Source organism: Mirounga angustirostris, unplaced genomic scaffold (assembly GCF_029215605.1).
Source record: "Mirounga angustirostris isolate CCGP_5_RB_7025 unplaced genomic scaffold, mMirAng1.0.hap1 SCAF_8, whole genome shotgun sequence".
NCBI classification, from domain to species: domain Eukaryota; kingdom Metazoa; phylum Chordata; class Mammalia; order Carnivora; family Phocidae; genus Mirounga; species Mirounga angustirostris.
Window position 1 is genome coordinate 102,772,015 of NW_026991716.1, and position 22,617 is coordinate 102,794,631.

At 40.7% G+C, this 22,617-nt stretch overlaps 1 protein-coding gene across 2 annotated transcripts in view; it reads right to left on the minus strand.

The window, feature by feature from the left end:
- Positions 1-18,411: 18,411 nt before the first annotated feature.
- The window catches only part of MAN1A1 (mannosidase alpha class 1A member 1), a 166,615-nt gene continuing 162,409 nt past the window's right edge, over positions 18,412-22,617 (minus strand). For both annotated transcript variants that reach the window (XM_045865400.3, XM_045865401.3), the window contains 2 exons: positions 21,586-21,701; positions 18,412-21,199 (listed from right to left, as the gene is read on the minus strand). In XM_045865400.3, the coding sequence (XP_045721356.1) occupies positions 21,073-21,199; positions 21,586-21,701 (243 nt within the window). In that variant the 3' untranslated portion in view covers positions 18,412-21,072. The remainder of the gene's footprint in view (positions 21,200-21,585; positions 21,702-22,617) is intronic.

Below are 22,617 nucleotides of genomic sequence, written 5' to 3' on the forward strand. Positions count from 1 at the left end.
CAGGGGAATTGGGAGTCATGTGCTTGGAAGCTGCATATCCCAGGAACGAGATGAGCACAGAGCCAAGGACAGGGTAAGAATGGTGGCAGAGGGAGGGTCTAGGTCACTGGTAACATGCCTGAGTTCATAGCCAACTCGTAGTTCATGCTGCTACTCCGAGATTTTTTGTTGGAAAACACACAACAACACCCCCATCCACCCCTTTCTGGAAGTAAATGACAGGCAGGGTTAAAGCAGACATTTATTAATTAATAGCATGAACTTTAAATAAATGATACACACACTTAACTCTAGTCCAAACACTGTGGTTGAAAAAAATGATCACATGGCCAACAACACTTGCCAATATATCTTTACAAGGCTGTTAAGTACTGCCAACGCTCTGCAACGCTGAGCCAAATTACCCTGGAATATTGTGGTAAAGGCACAACACCATGTTTTTGTGAAAGACGGGAGACGCCCGGGGAACAATCTATATGGTTCACCAGCCTCGCAGCGTTGAGGCCCTCTCCTCCGTGCGTCGGATGGCACGTGGACAAACGGTTTGGCTGAGGGGGACATCTCATTGGGAGGCAGGAAAACCCAGATCTGGGGTTTGTCTTTTAAAACCCCAAGAATACATCTCATAACTAGAGCTGGGAACTTCCCCCAGCTTAACCTTTGCCTCAGTGTACATTGTCCTGTAAAGTGCCAGTGATCTTTTCCAAGAGCTGATCTCACCCCCCGGCTGGAGCTCAGCTTTCGGGAGCCTGGTGCAGGTCTCCTTGAGATCATCAACCTTCAAACAGGCCCAGCATCCACCAAATGCTTACCGCATCTGTGCCAGGCCAGGCTGCTGCCTGCCTTCAAGACGCGCCCCCTGTCCCCTTCCGGAGCCACATGGCTTCCCAGCACTCCCAGTGGGGCTTCCTTCCTGCCTCCCCGAGGCTCCTCTTGATTCCCTGACATTTCGCCAAATTGCACGAGTAGTCAGCTGTGCTTCAGCCTGTACTTCGGTACCGGGAGATGCAGAGGCCCTGGAGTTTGGCTGAGATTTGACTGGTAACCAAACCAGAACAGAGCTGAGAGGCTGCCATCTGGGCAGACGGGTTACTCATATCTGGCTTTTTCCAGAGGTTCTCCACACAGCTGGCCCTTGCTGAGCGTCGCGCAGGATCTGTCACGTGCCCGCGGAGGTGTGTAGGGACTGCTGGGTGAGGGTCTTGGCAGTTGCTGGGGGCCCGCAGCTACGAGGACCATCAACGTAAGCGTATGACACTCACCACGGAGCATGAGCCAGTGTGTCCTAACAGCTGACCGAATGAAGAGATCAAGGAATTCAACCAGGGGAAACACTGTGAGAGAGGGAAAGAGGAACTATTTTTTATACTAGAAAATGTAGATCACTAGTCCTTTTCCTGGCAGCAAGTACTCTCCCCAGCCCAACCTCCACCCCTTGAAGGAGGGATGACAGGGTATGTGTAATGGGGATACATTTGCCTTTTCCTTTCCTCCCCTGCGGTTTTTCGGCCATTAGACGAAGTTATGAGGCCTGAGTAGGGAAGGAAGAGGACTTGACCCAAGGGAAGGACTTGACCTAAGGGAAGTCCTTGGCAGATGGGAAAGGGAGAGGGGAATGCTCCTTCCTTCATAGGTGGGTATCAAAATGAGAGGGGACACGAAGTGGAAGGCAAGGGGTCAGCTGTGCATGTCCTGGTGACCATCTGCTGTGGCGAGGTGAGGAGTTGGCCGCAGCCAGGGCGGGGTGTGGTGGTAGTAATGGAACCTGAAGCCCCTTCTCGCTGTCAGTCTCCCCTCACCCAACCCAGCTCTCGGTCATGAAACGTTTCCCCGACCACTTTGGTTGGAACCTGGAAATGCAAAATAAAAGAACAAAAAAAAAGGATGGTGCCAAGACAGTGCAGTCTGGGCTTGCCATCTGTGAGTTTTCAGAGTGCTTTTGCTTCCAACCTCCCCTCCAGAGGCGACTGACATTATTTTCATATGCAGAGCTTCCCATACGCTGGCAGCCTTCTTTGGCTGCCAGAAATAGAGTATCAGGGTCGACAAGCTTCCCCAGAGATCCGATCCATTCAAGAGGAACCTTCTCTGTGGCTGCCCACTCACTGGGACCTGGGCAGCGTTTGCTCCCGGCCGTGAATCGGGGGTGTGACTCGCTGTCTGGAGGAGGCTCCTGCGTGATGAGGAGCGGGGAGGGCTGTGCAGCTGTGCTCCCATCAGCAGCAGCAGCCCAGCATGGGAAATCTGCAATGACCTTGTGTTTCTTCCTGGAGAATTCTAAACTTTTCCCCTGGCTTTCAACACCCGACTTAGTCTGGCTCCACCCTGCTTATGCAACTTGTTTTTAACTTGTCCTCAACATCCCATCGTGAGTCTGGTTGCCCTGTTGGCCTTATTCTTAAATTTCTAACCTTCCATAGAATCTTCCAGGTCCCCTGGTTCTCTTCCTTTCTGGTCACCAGTGGCGCTTATCGTGCATTAATTCTCTCTCTCCCAAAGCTCACCCTGGTCTCTTATAGCAGTTTTGTTTCCCCCAACTCATTTAAAAATGCACTGAGGTCAAAGTCACTGCCTAAGTCTTCTCTCAAAGCCCTCTCTTGGTAAATACAGGCAAGGGTGGCGCTTTCCCTGGGGTTCGGAGATTGGGTCTCCTCCCTGGGACCCAACACTTTTAGCGGCAACCAGCTGTGGAACAGGTCCCTCCCAACAGCTAGTTCCTGGAAGGGGAAGAGGAATGGGGAGCTGCTGGGCCACAACCTGGATGAATAACTCCTGAAATTCATTTACATGCAAGTGGAACAGATCCTGGGATGGCCAGTAGGGCCCCTGCCCCTTTTTGTCATTGCTCATCTTTTCTTCTCCCTCTAGGCTGAAGGGTAGGGCTGGAAAGGAAAGCACAGTGTATCATCTGAGGGGAAGGAATCCACACCACCTCACTGTGCTGGGCTCCTCCCTGGGTGGGGAGGTCCGTGTGAAGGAATGAGACCCTGCTTTTGGAAATCTGGCTGCAATAGATGCCCATCTAAGCGCCTGCACCTCTGAAGTAGGGGGAGACTTCTCCCTCTTGATGCTATCATTCTACTTCCTCTCACTGGCCATAAGAGAGGTGGGAGAAGCCCCAGCCAGAAGAGCTGCAACTTGCTTCTCCTACCTGCAAGGAATTCCAGAGAGGGGCAGGACTCCAGATTCCCTGGTGCTAAGCAGTCCTCTCCTGGGAAGGCCCCCACTTGCTCTCTGTCCCTTCTCCAGTGTGCCCCCCTTCTTCCCAAGAATCTGCTGGTCCACAGGCACTTCATGCCCCCTCCTGCTTCTCATGCTCTCACACACTTTACTCCTGCCCTGTCTCCTTGTTGTTCCTTGACCTTCCATGCCCCATCCCCTTGCTCCATTGTATCTTTTTTTGAAGACTTATTTATTTATTTGAGAGAGAGAGAGTTAGCAAGTGTGCACAAGTGGGGGGAGGGGCAGAGGGAGAGAATCTTCAAGGAGACTCCCTGCTGAGTGCAGGGCCCGATGCAGGGCTCGATCTCACGACCCTGAGATCACGACCTGAGCTGAAATCAAGAGTCAGATGCTTAACCGACTGAGCCACCCAGGCATTGGCCCCATTGTATCTTACGTCCTTTGCTCTAGCCAGTCCCTCTGCCTGGAACACTCTTTCCCTGGATAACACAAATAGCTCCTTGGCTAATTCTTCATATCCCTCTTGCCTTTGTTCCAATCTCTTGTTCTCACTGAGGTCCACCCTGACCACCTGCTCTTCATGCTGCAACATGTACAGCATGTACTATCCCTACGTCTCTGATTGTCTTACCCTGCTCCACTTCTACATTTTCCCATTGTTCTCATCTCCTAATGTTCAATAGCTACCTTATTTATGAAGTTTGTTGTCTTCTGCTGGAGTGTCAGCTGCCCAGGAACAGGAAGCTTCATCTCTTTGTCCGCTGATGTCTCCCAAGCCCCTGGAATAATGACTGGCACATGGTAGGCATTCACTCAACCAACAGCTGAAGAATCAGTTAAAGGAAGGCCCCCCTAGCTTCGAGCTAGCAAGAAGCAGACCTGGATTCAAACTCCCAAACTGGTCATCCTGCTTTCCTATCTCAGAACCCGTGGCCTGTCCTGGTGGACAGCACATTATTGGCTGCTCAAGAGATGCCTGTTAATTAGATTTCCCCATCCGACGGCTCTTTTGTAGTAAGGAGACCAGACTTAGTCTGTGAACACAGGGCTTTGCTTTGTTTTTCCTGGGCGACAGGCTTGTTGGCAGCCTGCATGTTCTGATGAAGTGGCATGCTCCTGGTCATAGGGCACCAAGCTCTGCGGTCCTTGGCAGTGTCCTGAATGGGCTTTCTGGAAACAGCACAAGCTGTTGGGCCCACGCTGAGTGCTCAAGAAACATGCTTGAGATCTCTCCAAGTCAGACACCTGTCAAATCCAGAATTGGCTCCTGGCCTTGCTTGAAGGATTTGCTCTCTAGGAATATGATGGAGGGAAGCAGCTGGGGCTTGTAAGGCATGAGCTGGAGGTGCCGGGGCAGGACAGGGCCTGAGAGGGTGCGAGGAAGAGCCAGGGGAGCAGGGACACCAGGCATTATCTAGGTGGCTGTTCTCTGGGCAGAAAAGCAGCTGAGGCCCTGAGTGTTGGGTTGCTTTGGTGATTTTGTCTTTTAATTAGGGTCTAGGGATGGAGGTGGTTTACTATGAAGAAACTCTGTAATGTCAAGGCAGAACTGGGCCAACCCTTCATCAGTTTCCTTAGAACAGATCCTCTCCTGAACTCCCATTCACCTGATCCTTATACTTGTTATGCTTAGGATTCTGGTTTCCATTTTGTTTTTCTTGTTTTTGTTCCTGTTGTTATTATGTTGGTATTAAGGACAATTTTCATCATAATCTCAATAGCTTGGCAATAAAAAGCTACACATGGTATGGATTCTGGGTGAAAGGAAACATCTATATTTATTTTCCTACTTAGCGGCTCAGTGTTAGTGTTTCTAGCATAGCCCAGGAATTAATGTTTTAATGAACACCCCTACTGCTCAGGAATCCCATTCTGGAACATATTAATCCAGGCAGAGAGCAGCCAGTTAGGCTGGTATTTGGTCAACAACAAGCATTTCTTTCCCATAAAAGAGAGTAATGGGATTAATTTAGCATTTCCTAGCTTGTGGCATCTATTTTGACATAAATCTCTATATAGAGATCGATTGCACATATAACTATAAAACAGAGTATTTGGGGAAATATTATGATGAGGAAAATTGGAACACAAACACAAATCAGGCCTTGGCTTATGATGCACAGGAAACCAATGCACGTTCTCAGGAAAAGCACTTAGAAAATGGACATAATGAAAATAAATCACTTCTATATAATTTCCCATTGCAGGAAGTTGACATGTGTAGCTATCTCAGTATTTGGAATGACCGTGGCATTGTTTTAATTAATTCTGGATGATGCTGGCTGATTCGGTTTTGCTCCCAGTGGATGTACATTGTCTCCCCATGAGTTGCTTTGTAACAGAATTTTTCAAAGTCTGTCTCAGGATTTAGATCGTCACTTTTTGATTACCTAACAAATGAATAAAACACATCTTTTAAAGAGCACCCCAGTGACTTGAGAGACCATACTTGGCTTTCCAAAGTGTATCAGGATGCACTTTGCCCCTGGCCGAGCTTACCTGGTCTAGCAGAAAATACATAGAGTGTCACACACAGTGGCAACTTCCTTTTCCACATGTGCATCTCTTCCTTGGTATTCTAATAGAAGCTCCCAAACGGATAAAAAAAAAAAAAAAAAAAAAAAAGGCTCACCTTCTTCACCATATGTTAACCAGAATCATGGAAGAGAAATGGGCAACTTCAGTAAAATTCTCCAGGTACAAATAAGGCAAAGAACCTACATTTGGGGAGCTCCTGGGTTAACTGGACCAACTATATTTACTTGGTGACTATAGCATCCATCTAGAATAGCGGTTTCCAACATTTCTCATCTTCTTTCCCCTTTGAGGGTCTGATTAAAATTTCAGATCCACATCCCTGAAAAATGCGCATACCCTCACAGGCCCCATCCGTGCATGGACTCTAGGTCAAAAACTGCTCATCTGACACCATACTAGCAGTTTCTTGTCTTTATGCTCTTTGGTGTGTACTCTGGATATGTGCCAAAATGTGCTGTTTACATTGAAACTTGTATACATACTACATACATACATGAATGACATTTTCTCCATTAAAATGATTAAAGGAAATAATGTATGTGAAGGTATGCCATAAAAAGCCAAATATGAGAATGTTGATATTATTATTATTATTGTTTGCATTGGGCATTTAAAAATTCAGCACTAAACCTGAGCGTTGATGTTGCAGCAAATAATTTATTTTATGGAAACTGCTCTGAAATATGACCTTTCCGTTCTCATAATTCAAATGCCTCATTCTTCTTCTTCTTCTTTTAAGATTTTATTTATTTATTTGACAGAGACAGCGCAGGAGAGCACAAGCAGGGAGAGTGGCAGGCAGAGGGAGAGGGAGAAGCAGGCTCCCTGTGGAACAAGGAGCCCGAGGCAGGGCTCGATCTCAGGACCCCCGGGATCATGACCTGAGCTGAAGGCAGACGCTTAACCCACTGAGCCATCCAGGAGCCCCCAAATGCCCCATTATTCTTGTTTCATTTTAGCGCTTCATTTAAGAAAAAAACAAAAAAAACGCAGCATGCCTATTCCCCACCGTTTGTGGGATGGGTACTTTTGGGTGCATACCATATGTAAGGCCGTTTGTGTTCTGTAAAAAGACCACTTCTCTGCAGTACTCTGATGGGCTTGCAACTTAATGTAAGTCCAACAAAAGTCTTGCCAAAAGCAATTAAATCCTGACCTGAATTAGTAATTTTATTAGTTATATTTTAAGCAAGCTAATTACTTCTTTGTTTAACTGATTTCTTGTTATAAACTGATTATAGACCATTAATGTTCATTAATATACCACATTAGATTTCACATCTCCTGTATCATAAACTGGAAATAAAACCAGTCAACACTTTGCTAGGATCGGTTATAAAGGATGTCTGTTGTAATCACCCTCTCGTTCAGGCTTTGGAAGCAGATAACCACTCAAAAACAATTTATGAGCTTTCTAATTCTCTTTTTCCCCCTGTGCCTTTAGCGGTAATAAACTCTGTTATGGAGAGCCCTCAGGAGTGTGGTCTAAATGAAATTCTTAGAGTTGGGTGGAAAATAACTTATGAAAGGAATAACTTTGTCCCAGCATATGGTTTATGGATAGTGAGACTTTTGCTTAACATTTGGGGAGGAGGAGTAAGGAATGGAGAAGCTGGGAATGAGAGAAACAGACTGTCTGAGGGAAGAGTAGGGAGAGAAACAATGTTTATTCCCCATTTCAAAAAATAGCATCTTAACTCAGTAGAATCACATTTGAAGGAGCGCATTCGTGCAAAATCTTTGATAAAGAAAGACCTTTGAATATACACATATTTATTGAATGCCTGAAAGAATGAGTGCCATCTATTGATATGGATTGAACTCAGAGAAAAAAGAAGAAGAATTATATCCATGCTGTTTTAGTCCGTTCAGCTTGCTATAACAAAGTACCATAGACTGGGTGGCTTATAAATATTTATTTCTCACAGTTCTGGAGGCTGGGAAGTCTGAGATCAGGGTGCCAGAAGATTTGTGTGAGGTGTCGTGTGAGGGCCTGATTCCTGGTTCCTCATGTGGTGAAGGGGGTGAAAGAGCTCTCTGGGTTCTCTTTCATAAGGGAACTCCTCCCATTCATGAGGGCTCCATTCTCATGACCTATCACCTCCCAAAAGCTACACCTCCAAATACCATCACACTGAGAATTAGTTTTCAACATGTGACTCTTGGAGGAACACATTTAGTCTAAAGCACACACTCATTTATTAGGCACTTATTATATACTATGAGCTAGTGTCAAGGATGAATAGGCATCATTATAATATTTTTCTATATTTTTCTTACACACTGTCTTCTAGCCAATCGATTTTGGACTTTGAAATTGTTCCAGTTTGGCTCCTAATACTGCAGATTTGTTTCAACCAATCTCCTAAATTGGATATTTTGGTTGTTTCAACTTTTACAAATAACACAGAGTAGCAACAACTAGCTGAAAATACATTAGCAAAAATAAGAAAAGCTCCAGTCCTGGTTCTGAAAAAAATGACAAAAAAATGCTTAAATTCGGGACACACAAAGCATTACCCAAAACAACCCCATTCTGCAACAAAATGATCAAGCTTGGCAACAGAGACTGGGGGTTTTAATTTTTGACCAAATTATAGTGCAAACTGGACTTGTATTTGTCCAATTTGTGAAGTTAAATTGCTTTTGACAGGTTGTTTTGATCTAAATTACTGGTAGAGAGAGTTAGACAGGCAACAAATACTTCCAATATAATATTATAAGTACAACCATTTAGGCTTGTACAAGGTGCTATCAGAACAAAAAGGAGCAAGACAGAGAAAGGTTCAGAGGTGACATTTAAACTGGGTTTGGAAGAGAAGGTATTGCCATCGAAACCAAGTGAGGAATGCAGAACAGAATGCTCCAAAGCGTCTTTTCTTTAAGTACTTTTTTTTTTTTTTAAATCACAGGATTCTGTGCTCGTGAGTACTATTAAACTAATGGAGTCAGTGTCTTAAAAAAAAAAAAATCTAAGTTCTCTCTCTTGCATGATCATTTAGCTTTCATCATTTTTATGCTCCAGTAAGTAGGATATAAAACTAGACTGATGTATTTGGTTTGGCAGATAAAGGCTTAAAAAAGTGTTACAATCAGTCATATGAAAATTTGGAGTTAAGATCAATTGTGATCCAAAGCAGGGTGGCCAAAGTTTAATCACTGACTCCTTAGACAATCATTTTGATGGCCATGCTTTCTGCAGGTTTTATTTTAAGCCAATCTGCTCTTCTATTCTCTGAGAACAAACACTTCATGGATTCACAGATTTTCTTCCCTGAGTCTGTTCTTGGACTGAAAGCACTTGTTAAACTTTTTTGAACTTTCATGGATGGGCAGATGTGGCCATTAACTAGCAAATTGACTAGTGAGATATGAAGACTCGAAAATATGTCCAATATTTTTGTTGTGTAGCTCAGGGAGGATGCATGGGTACGTAGATCATTGTAATCAAAGCTCTCAATCTATCAGTTTCTAGCAGCTGGAAGTCGTGGGTTTTTTGTTGTTGTTGTTTTGTTTTGTTTTGTTTTTTGAGGGGGTGCAGGGGAAGAGGCAGAGGGAGAGGGAGAGAGGGAATCTTAAGCAGGCTCCATGCCCAGCATGGAGCTGGGTGGAGGGCGTCTTCTATCTTACAACCCTGAGTCATGACCTGAGCCAAAATCAAGTCAGAGGCTTAACCAACTGAGCCACCCAGGAGCCTCATCTAGCAGCTGGTAGTATTAAGGCTTGTTTTTTCAATGAAGACTCCTTAAGCTAAGCAGAGATCCCAAATGGTGAGTCTAGCTATAGTCATTTTTGCCAGACATTTACCTGTTTTCTCTCATATCTATTTCCCAAACATCCTCAGTTTGGCCTGCATTTCAGTGAACTACATTTCCCAGATTCCCTTGCCCTATTTTCCTAGTAGTTTTGACCAATGGAAGGCATTAGTAGAGACTGGAAGGTAGGAGACAGGGAGAAGCCAGGGTATTTGTTCCATTCATTGCATTTCTAGTGGTGTCTTAGCAGTTGCTAAGTCACCTTCATGATTCTAATTCCTGTTGGGACTGTTGTTTCCCTCTACAGTTTCAGTTCCTGCTGGAAAGTCCTCTGTTGTGGGTCTAGCTCATGCTTTGACCATTTCTGATCTTTGATGACATCACCTCCACCTTGTGTCTTTCCATTTCCTGCCCAAGATAGTGGCATCCTGCCACTGCTAATTCCTGACTTGAAATTAGAATTCATCATCCCATTTGGCTTCTCAGCTCTCCTATTATCTATGCAACTAATTCCCTGTGTTAAATTTCTTCTTTTTGAAGAAAAGACAGAGTGGTTTCTGTTTTCCTAGCTGATACACCACTTGTAATAATTACAGAGATAACGACCATAAAAGAACACTGGAGGAATTCTCACTTTAAATGATCTCTCAACAATGTGATGTCTGCTCCTGAGATTTCTCTCTAGGAATTTTGTATCTTAAGCATCAGAATCACAGAAGATGGAAGTTCTCCCTGACGCCTACTGAGGTGTGGGGCACATCAGTAGTTTAACCAAAGGTCTTAGGGCATTTCCTAATGTGTAGTGGGGAGCCACTTGCCACGTGACTTCTGCCCAGTAGAGTAGTAATTAGCACTTGATCTTGGATTTTTCTCATCGTCAAATGGGTTTTTTTTCCTTCTGCCTCTAGCTTTTTATAGAAATATCATGGGCAAAAATGTGAAGTAACGAATATTTGCAGGGCGGGGGAAGGGCACATATGTCTCATTTTTCCCTTTACACCTTTTACTCCAAAATAGAGTAACACTTATTTTAGAGAGTATTCAAGATTCATTTTAAACAGAATATCCTCTACAGTTAATCAATAGATAAAGACTCAGGAGAAGTCTTTTCTCCTGCCTGGACGTGCTGAAACTCCTATTTAAAGATTGAGCTGTGTACAGGAGCCAAGAATGCTTTTTGGTTTGGCAGCCTTTATCTGATCTTTGGGAGAGGTTAAAAGCCCAGATATACAATGTGGAAATTTTGAAACTTCTCCTTAATGTAATCATCATTGTATGAAGGAGACCAAAGGAAAAAACCTATCTATCCTATCCTTTCTTAAAGTGGCAAAATAAATCCAAGATCTTGTTAAAGTCATCATATTTATTTACCTTCTAATCATGGTTTTGACATATGGTTTTTTATCCAGCATTTAAAGAGATCCTGCATATTGATTTATAATAGTGACAAAAGTCGCTTTCAGATTTTCAGGGATCAATTAATCTCTCTAAGATCCTTTGTTTTTTTTTTTTCCCCCTCTCTGTTATTTCCTCATTTATATTAACACCTCCCCTAGAAGTGAGAGACAAGAAGATAAGGTGGATGAGGGTGAAAATTCTAATCAGTTAGTCACTGTTAGAACCATTGATGAAAAGACCAGCTTGGGAAAAAGGAGCTGAACTTGTTAGAAAAAATATGATCATATAATTATTAATGGATATACTTTAGACCTAGAATCCTTTGTCCTATTATTAAAGAGGACTACAAAAAGGCTGCAGACACTAGCGAGGGAGTTCTTTATCGTTGACATCACTGCTAGCGCCTCTCGAGTGTTTCACTGACCTGAGGAAGCTGGCCCCAGATGTGTGGGCATGCCGTTGAGCAGCCTTTATCTATGATGACTGAAATGACAAACAGCCCCTTAGCTCCAAAACAAACCAAACAAGCCAAACCCTAGTGGAATTGAGACTATGTGATGTGTCTGCTCATCTTAATGACAGCGAGTATTCCAGAAGCAATTGAAATGGAGAAACACAGCTTGGACTCCTATGGATTTTCCCTGAGACAACTGATATAATATGAACATACTAAAAGATGAGAAACTGTCCTATTTTTGGTGAGTTTGCTTTTGCAAGTACAATGATGCAAATTTTCTAATGACAGCTTATAATTAGGTATCTCACAGTTAAGGTAAACACTAGATTATCTGCTAAAAATAGAATCTGCATTCAACTTTGAGTTAGTAGGGCCCAGCAGGAGCTGTGTTCTGTTGGAGGCAAAACTTGAGATGAAAAATTATGCTTATATTTTTTTAACAGAAGTTTGAGACTTATTATCCATTTCTTAACAATTTTTTCATTCTTTACCAAGTGCTCTTTTAGCTTCTCCTTTGTGCAGGAAGGATGGGGGCAGTTGGGTTGAGAACAAGTATGTGCCAAATGCCATATTAAGTCCTGCATTTATGTTAATGAATAAGCCCTGGCATCTTCCTTTTTAAGTTTTATTAATTTCTTGTGCATATTTGCCTTTTTTCTAGTCTTCATCTCCATGAAAACAAGAAGCAATTCTAACTTGCTCCCTGCTGAATCCCTAGGACCTAGGGTAGTGTCTGGAACATTCTTGGGGCTTACTATTTGTGGAATGAATGAATGAGTGAAAACAAATAATGATACTATAGTATGATGCATGTGAATAGAAGTATGGCAAGAGTGTGGCATGCCAGGAGAGGTAAGGGGAAATTTGAGTACTTTCCTAAGCAGAATCTGGAAGCCCCTCTCTAAAAGCTAACAGTCTTGGGGGCACCTGGGTGGCTCAGTCGGTTGGGTGTCTGCCTCTTGATTTTAGTTCATTTTCTCAGGGCTGTGAGATTGAGCCCCGTGTCAGGCTCTGCACTGGGCATGGAGCCAGCTTAAGATTCTCTCTCTTTCTCTTAAAAAAAAAAATCTGGGGTGCCTGGGTTGCTCAGTCAGTTTAGTGTCCGACTTTTGGTTTTGGCTCACGTCATGATCTCATGGGTCATGGGATCGAGCTCAGCAGGGGAGTCTGCTTGAAGGTTCTCTCCCTCTGTCCCTCCCCTGATGTGAGTGTGCACTCTCTCTCAAATAAATAATCTTAAAAAAAAAAAGGTAACAGTCTTATGTTCTTGTCGTGGGATGTAGCAGAAGCAGAGGGAAGGGTACTCTCACATAATTCATGTTCTCAGTGCTGTAGAAACTAAGGCCTGTCCTTCTTTTTTCTTCCTTTCCTTCCTTCCTTCCTTCCTTCCTTCCTTCCTTCCTTCCTTCCTTCCTTCCTTCCTTCCTTCCTTCCTTCCCTCTTTCCTCCCTTTTCTTTCTTCTTTCTTTCTTTTCTTTCTTTCTTTCTTTCTTTCTTTCTTTCTTTCTTTCTTTCTCTCTCTTTTTTTTTTTTTTGGTGGAGTGAGCAGACAAATTGACTATCAATCAAAATCACTATGTGCTTTGGATGGGATTTTGGATGGGATTAGTTTTAAGTCACTATCAGTGATTTTCAAACATATAAACTGATTTTGGGAGCAATACTGGTTCTTTCAGAAGAGTTATTTCAGCAATCCTTCCTAGTTCATAAAATTGAGTTTGTTGGTTTTCAAAGCTTCTCTGGGATGAAAATAAAACTACAGTTCAGTTTAAAAGGAGTTCTTAAGTTGTAGCCACTGTTCTATTTTCAAGGGTTTAATGAATACATCAATGATACAATTGATATAATGTTCTTACCAGTGCAACAATCATGCAAGGTGATCTCTATTTTTTTTCTTCTATAAATGTTAATATAACACTCTTGTGGGACACCTAGGTGGCTTAGTCGGTTAAACATCTGCCTTCAGCTGAGGTCATGACCCCTGGGATCGAGCCCCGCATCGGGCTCCCTGCTCCGTGGGGAACCTGCTTCTCCCTCTCCCTCTGCCTGCCACTCCCCCTGCTTGCCCTCTCTCTCTCTCAATCTGTCAAATAAATAAATAAAATCTTTGGGGAAAAAAAAGAACACCTCTTATTTTTCAATAAAAAAATAAGTGGAAAGGTCTTCAATTAGTGCATGATACAAGTGAAGAAAGAGCTGGATTATCTGTCTTCTCATGTCAGAAAATAAGTGCTAAATTCTGACCTTGGAAGATGAGCAATAACATGTGTTTGACACAGTCTGATTGAAGAATGGCCTCCAAAAAAGCCTAGGGTAGTTGGAAACAGCAGGCAAAATAATAGCAAATGTGTTGTCATAATAAAACAAGCTGGAGGCTTCCTAAGGGAGAGGAGAGGTGATTCTTTCATAGGAAGTAAGAGCTGAAAATAGGGGCTGGAACTTATGGATTGAAGGTATAATCCTGCCAGGTATAGAGCCAAACATTGTACATTTATTAGCTATTTTAATTCTCAGGAAGTAGGTCTTATTACTCCCATTGTATAGATGAGGAAACTAAGGTTTGGATCCTTATATTTGGGTATAGTGGTCTCTAGTCCATACATGAAATGTTCCTACTGTTTCCTGTTCCAGCATTCACAACAGACATCATTCAGGGCATAACCTAGTTGCTACACATGGGCTAATCGCTCCTCTCCCTTTATAGATGAGGAAACTGAGATGTGAAGACTTTGATGCTTGTCCCAAATCACACAGGAAGTTAATAAAGAGCTAAGTTTGGAATTCAATTGTCTCAATTCCTAGCGAAGTCAATTTCCTATTGGCCCAACAGCAACTACTTTCTGTCCTTTCTATATTGCATCATATAAAGAAAAGAGACTAGAGGGACTTCATTTGTTAAATGGCAGATCCTAAAATGTATATAATTTTGCAGCTCTGGTTAGGACCACATAAGACACAAAGTTATCAGTTTGGCGATAGCAAGACAGAAGAGGAATGTGAATAGCAGTAAAATGTACTTAGGGTTATTTACTCCGGGACTTTAAAGTGTGTATGGAATAGAATGGTGATGAGATTTTGCACAAAGAAGGAAGAGCATTTGTTTTTCTGTCACTAAATAGAGGTCTTGGGTTACAATAAGACAAAGTGGTCGTGTCCATGAAATTGGACCCAAAGCACTGTGTCTGCCTTAAGAAGTTGATCTGGTGGTTTCTCATCCTGCTTTTAAGAGGTGATTCTAAGCCATGGGCTTCTACCATCCACAAAGAACTACAAAAGAGTGGCAAAGTCAGGAACAGAGTTCCAATGATTCTGTGAAGGAGGATCATTCACTTGGTCCTCCTGGGAGAGTCAAAAAGCAAAGCAAAGCAAAGCAAAACAAAACAAAACAGAACTCTCTGGTGCCAGTGGTTTTGGAAAATGCTGTTTTATGGCCCTATTTACAGAATTGTGAATTAATATGTGCTCATAGCCTAAGGCCAAAATACCCCGGTATGTGGAGTTTTCTTTAAAAAAGCTACACATCTATTACTGTTTTCTAAAGTTTCATGGTAATTGGCATTCACTGGGGAATTAAATGGATCTGTGACACAAATTTACATTAATTTATTCAGTAAGTAATGGCATGTTTTAGGGGATTCAAAGTGATCATAATAATGGCAAGTCAACAAATCTGATGATTAGCATTGTAATGAATGCAAAACCACAAGGCACGGGGTGGATAGAAATGAAGGTGCTCTTCGGAGGTCGTTTCCAAGAACATCTTATATATTTACATGACACACGGCCAAACTAGGAATTCTGTGTCGTTTGTGCAAGTGACAGTCATGTTCAAACTCAACCATATCAGAGGAAACAATTTGAGAACCGACTTTAGAAGCAGCTATTGGGAAAGGAAGAAAACAGTCACTGAATAAAACAGCAGGGATTGAAGTTAATACTTTTGAGAGTCCCTCAATAAGAATTAGGTTTGAAAATCCAATGTGAATCTGTTTCTAAAATGTTTAGGTGTATGGCTTCTTGTAAAAGGACAAATCTATGTTTCCAAAGTGATCCAAAATATGTTTCAAGTTGTTGTGCTTAAATCTCGAAGCAGACACAAAGTATGCTTGTCATGACTTGCTAACTTATTCATTATTTCTTCTGCTAGTTTTGGGACTTGCACCTCCCTGTAACTTCCAGTTGTGATTTCCAACTTCAGCGTGCCTGGGGAGAACAAAAAGTCTAGTTCAACATGGATATTCCAGGCCCCACCACAATTTTGATTTGCTAAATTTGGGGTAAGGCTGTAAAATCTGCATTTCAATAGGACTTGCAAGAGACTCTGATATAGGTGGATAGTCATACCTTGGGAAAGAGCCTTAGACCAATTTTCAAGGGTGAGCTCTGAATTTACACCTTTATTTTGGAGTGGCTGGATGGATACAACGTATGCTCTCCTATATTGTTCTTTTCTTATTAGCATAAATCTTACCAAATCCCTGTGTCTGGAAGCACAGAGCAGGACAGAAAGCAGTTCCTGTCCTTGGGAAAATCCCTGTTTTCTCATATTTCAAATAAGAGAGTTAGACTAAATGCTGTCTAGATTCCTATATAGTTCTGATACTTTATACACATATCTGATGACTGGCAAATATTTCCTGAAGCTTATGACTCATGTGTTGGCCAGTGTGGATGGAATGAGCAGGAAAAAACAGAAATCAGTCTTTGGGCCATTAAATCAGTAAGATACCCCTCCCCAGTCTCACATTTCAGCCACAACGGAGGGAGCTGGAATGGCCATTAGATATACGAACTCTATGCTCAAATGAGAAAAGATGTGTCTGGTTTTGATAAAATTTTTAGCAACTGTCTACATATAATTATCAGAAATTAGATATTGACTGCCAAGCTGCCATATCTGTGTGGATGGTTGATGATTAGTATAAAGAAGAATCACATTTAGAATACCTTTTAATAATTCTGTCAGCAACAAGTAGACATCTTCTGTGCTACAAATGACTAAATTCAGAAGGTTTCCATTTGAGTAGCTATATGTTAAGCGAAAAACCAATTCCTTTACTTGAGACTGCAGAAACAGTTTTCTCATGAGACAGGGACTATGAGATTAAATCATAGAATCAACAGTAGGCTATTCAAATAATAACAGCGAAAAGCTCTATATTAGAAAAATTATGACTTACATTTTTCTGATAATGTATTTTACACAGGCCATATATGATATAAGTGGTTTAAAAAAATCTGTTGGTTGAGAGTTGAATTTAGCCACAAACACATATTTACTCCATATTTCCGTAAAACGACTATAGGTAGTAAGAAAAAAAATGTTCATCCTTATGATTATTTAAAATAACAGCATGTTATATAATACTAATACCTAGTATTTTTAAAAAAATGACTGCTTTTTAGAAAACATTTGCAAATAGCCACAGCAAAACTTATGAATATAAGGTCCATTCATTCATTCGGTCAGTCACCCATTCACCAGACATTTCACTGTGTGTCACCAAGTGCTAAATGCTACTCGAGACACTGGAGATGGGCCACGTGGTGAGGAGGAGAGCCAAACAAAGCAACTTTCTGTTCTCATGGGGGTTAAGTTCTATGGGGCTAGACAGACAATAAGCAAATCGGGAAATAAATATGTAACCCACACCTTGAGAAAGAGCCTGAGACCAGTTTTCAAGGATGAGCTCTTACATGCTAAGTGGAAAATAAAATAGAGCAAGGAACGAAGGGTGATGGGGAATTTTGTATTAATTTGTCAAGGAAGCCATTCTGATAAGGTGGTAAGTGAGCAGAGACCCAAATGAGGTGAGGAATGTGGCACAAAAACATTGGGGAAAGAGATGGACCTGGGGGGTATTTCGCTAAGTGAAGCAAGACAGATAAAGACAAATACCATATGATTTCATTCACATGTGGAATCTAAAAAATAAAACAAATGAACAAAGAAACAGAGCAGGAACAGACCCATCAACACAGAACAAACTGGCAGTTGCCAGCCTGGAGGAGGGTGGAGGGATGGGGGAAATGGGTGAAGTGGCGTAAGAGCTACAGACTTCCAGTTATGGGAGGAATAAATCACAGGAATGAAAGGTACAGCCCAGGGAATAGAGAGTCAGTCAGTGGTACTGTAATGACGTTATATGGTGAGGGACGGTGGCTACAGTTGTGGTGAGCATAGTGTGATGTATAGACTTGTCCAATCACTATGTTAGACACCTGAAACTAACGCCACATGGTATTAACTATACTTCAATTTAAGAAAATTAAAAACAAGCAAAAAAATCATCAGGGAAAGATTTCTAGGCAGAGAGAACAGCAACCAGAAAGTCTGAAACATTCTAAAAAGTCCCAACATGAATTTGAAAAAACCTAGGCTTTTTCAAAAATATTGGAGGCTCTCCTGTAGCTGAAGTTCTCTCTTTTCTAAGCTTCTTTGAACACTCAATCCTAGTGACTGCCTGCTCCCCTGGACTTCTATAGCAGAATTTAACCGGTAACTGAACACTTTGTTTTGGTGGTGGGCCGAGTCTGATCTCCTTGACTGGACTGTAAATTTAAGAACAAGGATCATACTTAATGCTATTCCTGCCATCAACTCCCCATCTCTACCCTACATGCCCTGCTGTTTAACATATATTGGAATTTTTTTTTTTTTTTTTTTTTTACAAATTTATCTTTTGAGAGAGAAGGAGAGAGAGTTGAGGGGGGCAGGAGGAGAGGGAGAGAGAGAGAGTCTCCAGCAGACTGCCCATTCAGCATGGAGTCAGACTCGGGGCTTGATCTCAGGACCCTGAGATCATGACTTAAGCCAAAATCTAGAGTTTGGGCGCTTAACCAACCGAGTCACCCAGGTGCCCCTGTGTTGGAATCTTAATAAGATATTTGAGTAATCAAAAATGTATATGCAAAATTTTTTGCAATTTAAAGTTTTTAATGAGAATTGTTTCCTTGTCAAGATTCTCTGGGTATGGTATGGATTCACTACTAGGATTAATAATAATCACTATTATTTCAGTTTCCACCCCACATATACAAAAGCTTACTTAAAAGGAGAAAAACGTAACAAATGAGGAGATATATTAAAAGGCTTTATTCACAATAGAGAAATTTTACAAATATAGTTTTTAAAAATTATGTGTCAATCTATTATGTTTTCCATAACATTAGAGATTTATAGAAAGTTGGAAATGACAGAATAGACTTATGTACAAATTTAAAACAATCAATGAAAAGAATGGGTACTATATATGAAGGAGTCATGACAAACATCATTGAGTTCTATAAATTTTATACAACTTATATGTGTAATATTAATTGTGCACAGTATACCAAAAACATATGCAGAAACACAAACTTAAGTGCTATTTTAATTATTCGCCTTTCAGGATGTGAATACATATGTAAACTTAACTGCACAGTTTTGCTGAAAATGAAATGAAAGACAGTGCCTACCTAAGGACTTCAGTTGTTTAAAATAATTAACACAAAGTATAAATTTAATTAAATTACATCACCATAATATTCTCTTATTTTGTATACATTTTTGGTGTTTTGGGACGTAGGTTAAAAAATCCGTGTTCTAGAATTGAAAAATTTTGATCTTGCCATTGGCAGAACAAAATGTAGTACAATCATCTTGCCTATTTATATCAGGATACAAAAGGTACATTATAGAGCAGTGTGTACACATGACCTGATTTTAATATCCTATCTGCTGCAGAAATACGCATCAGCTTTGTGCTCTTTCAAATCAAATTGAAAATCAAAGAAAATAAAGCAATTTAAATTGCTAGTCCAAGGACATTCATGTGAAAATTATCATCTAAATACATATGGCCCAATTTTTGCAATAATCTCACACGTTGCTTTTAAGTCCTGGGAAAAAAAAGGACTCTCAACTATCCATTCATTTCATAAGGTGAGCTGAAGATAGGAGTGGAAGGAGTTATTCTGGGTCACAGGAAGTCATTAACATTGCAATAATGATGCACTAAAGGATCTTTTTCATTTACTAATTTTATTAATTTTTTCTTCGACATAAACCAATGTACAATATTGAAAAAAGAGCAGGTCACACAGATGGTCCTTTCAGACAAAGGAAATCTTTTGAAACACTTTCAAAAGGTGAAACAGCTAAAAACAATTGAGTCTATTGAGATCTAAGAAAATAATTAAAAAACATGTTGAAGCATATGAAATTGCTGATATCAGACAGTTTCTCAACTACAAGCACAGCAATTCCATATGCTTCAGCCTGATTCGCAGGGTTGCACTGAGCTATCTGACCACTCTAGGTTGAAAATGCAGGTGTTCCAAGTCTCTGTTCCTCAGTATATGCATCATCACATTAGCCCTTTCTAGGAATATATATATATATTTCACATATATGAAATATGAACTAATATGAGAAAGCACAAGGTGCCACCAAATGTATTCTTGAGAAAGCCACTCATATCTCAAAATAATGCTTATTCTTAATGAAGAATCATATAATTATTTTGATCTGCTATACAACTGTGGGGGATTAGGAATGTCTATTCCCATATATTGCTTTTAAGCTGGAATCTCTGTGTTGAGTTTGACCAGACAAAATGTACTATATTCTTATTTGGCCTGAAAGTTTATTAGATTTTCTTCAATTGACCATGAATAGACACATTAGCAAAGCTTCTTTCAGAGTTAAATCCTGCTTTCACAAATTGAAATGAAATAATTTCCTACATTTGAGAAAGGGCCCTTTTCAAATCTGAAAAAAATGTGGACCAAATGTAATGCTTTTTTTGAGAACAAGAAAAAAACCTTAAAGATGAAATACAAACTAAAAACCATGTTAAATACTCACCCTTTCTTTAGAGAGACTCAATTTCTTCAAATACTCCGTTAAAAGCAAAAGCTAACACATGAAAAGTTATACTGTTTTCTTTCAAAAAATATAATTCAGTAATAGCGGAGCTCTGCAAAACTTGAAAGCTCCATTCATGTGGTAGGGGATGGAAGAAATTAACCAGGACAAGATCCAGAAATGACACAGGGCATTTAAAGTAAAATTTGAGAACTAATTCACAAATTAGGAAACACTAATATAATTAACCAACAAAAATATACTGTGGTTCCAATGAAATGAGGTCAACATGAGATGATCCTTTTGGGAATGACATTCTAATTTGAATTACAATATGAGTGAAGTATTTTAGAAGACATTCTATCAAATAATGATAGACCTGCATAAAGAGGCTGTCTGTCACAGTTATAAGATCTGTCTCTGGTGGATAGACAAACCAGATTAACATAAAATTGAAAAGGAAAAAGCTTTTTTAATATTTAATTTATTATTATGGCTTTTTGCAACATGGCAAAACATTACAGCTTAAAGCAGACGTCATCTCCTCATAGAGGAGGAAAAAGTTTTGCAGTCAAATCAAAATTGTAATTAAGAGGTCACTGGTATACCATTTTATTTGGTGTAATAAAAATGATATACCTTCATGAACTCCAGAGATTACTTAAAAAAAGTAAAAACCTGTGATCCACTGACTGAATAATAAAGGATATGATAAGGAATTTAGGTCCATCTATGCCTATAAAAATAAACATAAAAGACTGCAAAACAATTTTAGAACTTAGAATAATCACAGACCTACTGATAAAAATTCATCATGTGCCTGAATACCAGAAAAGGAATTATTAAGGTATGCAGTGAAGGGAATGGAGCAGAGTAAAATATAAAATGTCTTTTTATTTTTCATTGACTTCGACTTCCTTTTTATTCGTACAGAGTACAGGGAGAAGATGTGCCTCGGTATTGAAGATCCAGTGTTCCAGTGGAAGTAGATCATCATCAGAAAATATTAAGTACAAATATCTGGAGAGAGAAACATGAGTATATGAGGCCCAAGAGACCATCAGGCAGTGAGAGCATAAAGACAGCAACGTCTCCATTCATCTTATGGAGAATCACGGACAAGGGCCAAGTATTGCAAAACCCTGAGGCGATACAGTCACGAGCGTGGAATAAAGAAGCTGCTCTGTGCTCGGGTGTTGGTGTAAGAAAACCTACTAAGCAGTCCCCAGGCATCAGACTTATATAATGACTGGAAACACAGGTGCAAACATGTGCCACACATGGAGAGTGACCTTTGGAAGCAGGCACACTTGCTCTTATTTATTAGGTGTTCGTGATAAAGTCATCTGCAAAGAAGATCTGACCAGGTACCTCAGCCCCATACTTTTGGGATACATTTTACTTACTTGAGTGTCTCTGCCAGGAAGAAACTCTGCTGCACATCGTCGTAACTCTCGTGTCTGAGGTAAACATCCCTTAGGCCTGAATAGCCTCCGTTCACTCGGCAGTGATTTTCCAGGGCCTAAGTTACCGGAAGAGGGAAAAAATGGTCACATTTCAATAAATTGCTTGTCACCAATTTTTATTATGAAATTGCCAAATTGAAATAAAATAAGGATTCAAATTGAATGATACATGTGGAAGAGTTTCAGGCAAAAATTAAAAAATAACACAAAATGCAAATGCATATAAAGCATGAAAAGTTGGGGCGGCTCAGTCGGTTAAGCGTCTGCCTTCGGGTCAGGTCATGGTTTCAGGGTCCTGGGATCGAGGCCCGCATCGAGCTCTCTGCTCAGCGGGGAGTCTGCTTCTCCCTCTGTGCTCTCCCCCCCTCAAAGAAATAAATAAAATCTTTTAAAAAAATAAAGTATGAAAAGTTAAAGGGTATATAGACAATATATCTCATCTAATTAGAAATACTTCTACATTTAGTTATGAAATAATTTTTCAGTGTTTTTTTTTTTTTTTTTTTTTTTACCATTTCCTCCTGTGGTCTAGAGCAGGGTTCGTCAAACTATGGGTCATAGGCTAAACCCAGTCTGCTATTGATTTTGTAGATAAAGTGTTACTGAACCACAGCCATGCTCATCTGTTCACATATTGTCTGTGGCTGTTTTTTCATTACAATTGCAGAGTTGAGTACAGGCAAACCTCGGAGACATTGTGGGTTTGGTTCCAGACCACTACAATAAGTGAATATTGTGATAAAGTGAGTCAAGTGAATTTTTTGGTTTCTCAGTGCATAGAAAAGTTATGTATAGTGTCTAGTATAGTCTAGACTATACTAGAGTCCGTTAAGTGTGTGGTAGCATTATGTCTGGAAAACAATGTACATACCTTAATTAAAAAATACCATTGCTACAAAATGCTAAGCATCATGAGTGTTCAGTGGGTTGTACTCCTTTTGCTGGTGGAGGGTCTTTCTCTGATGTTGATGG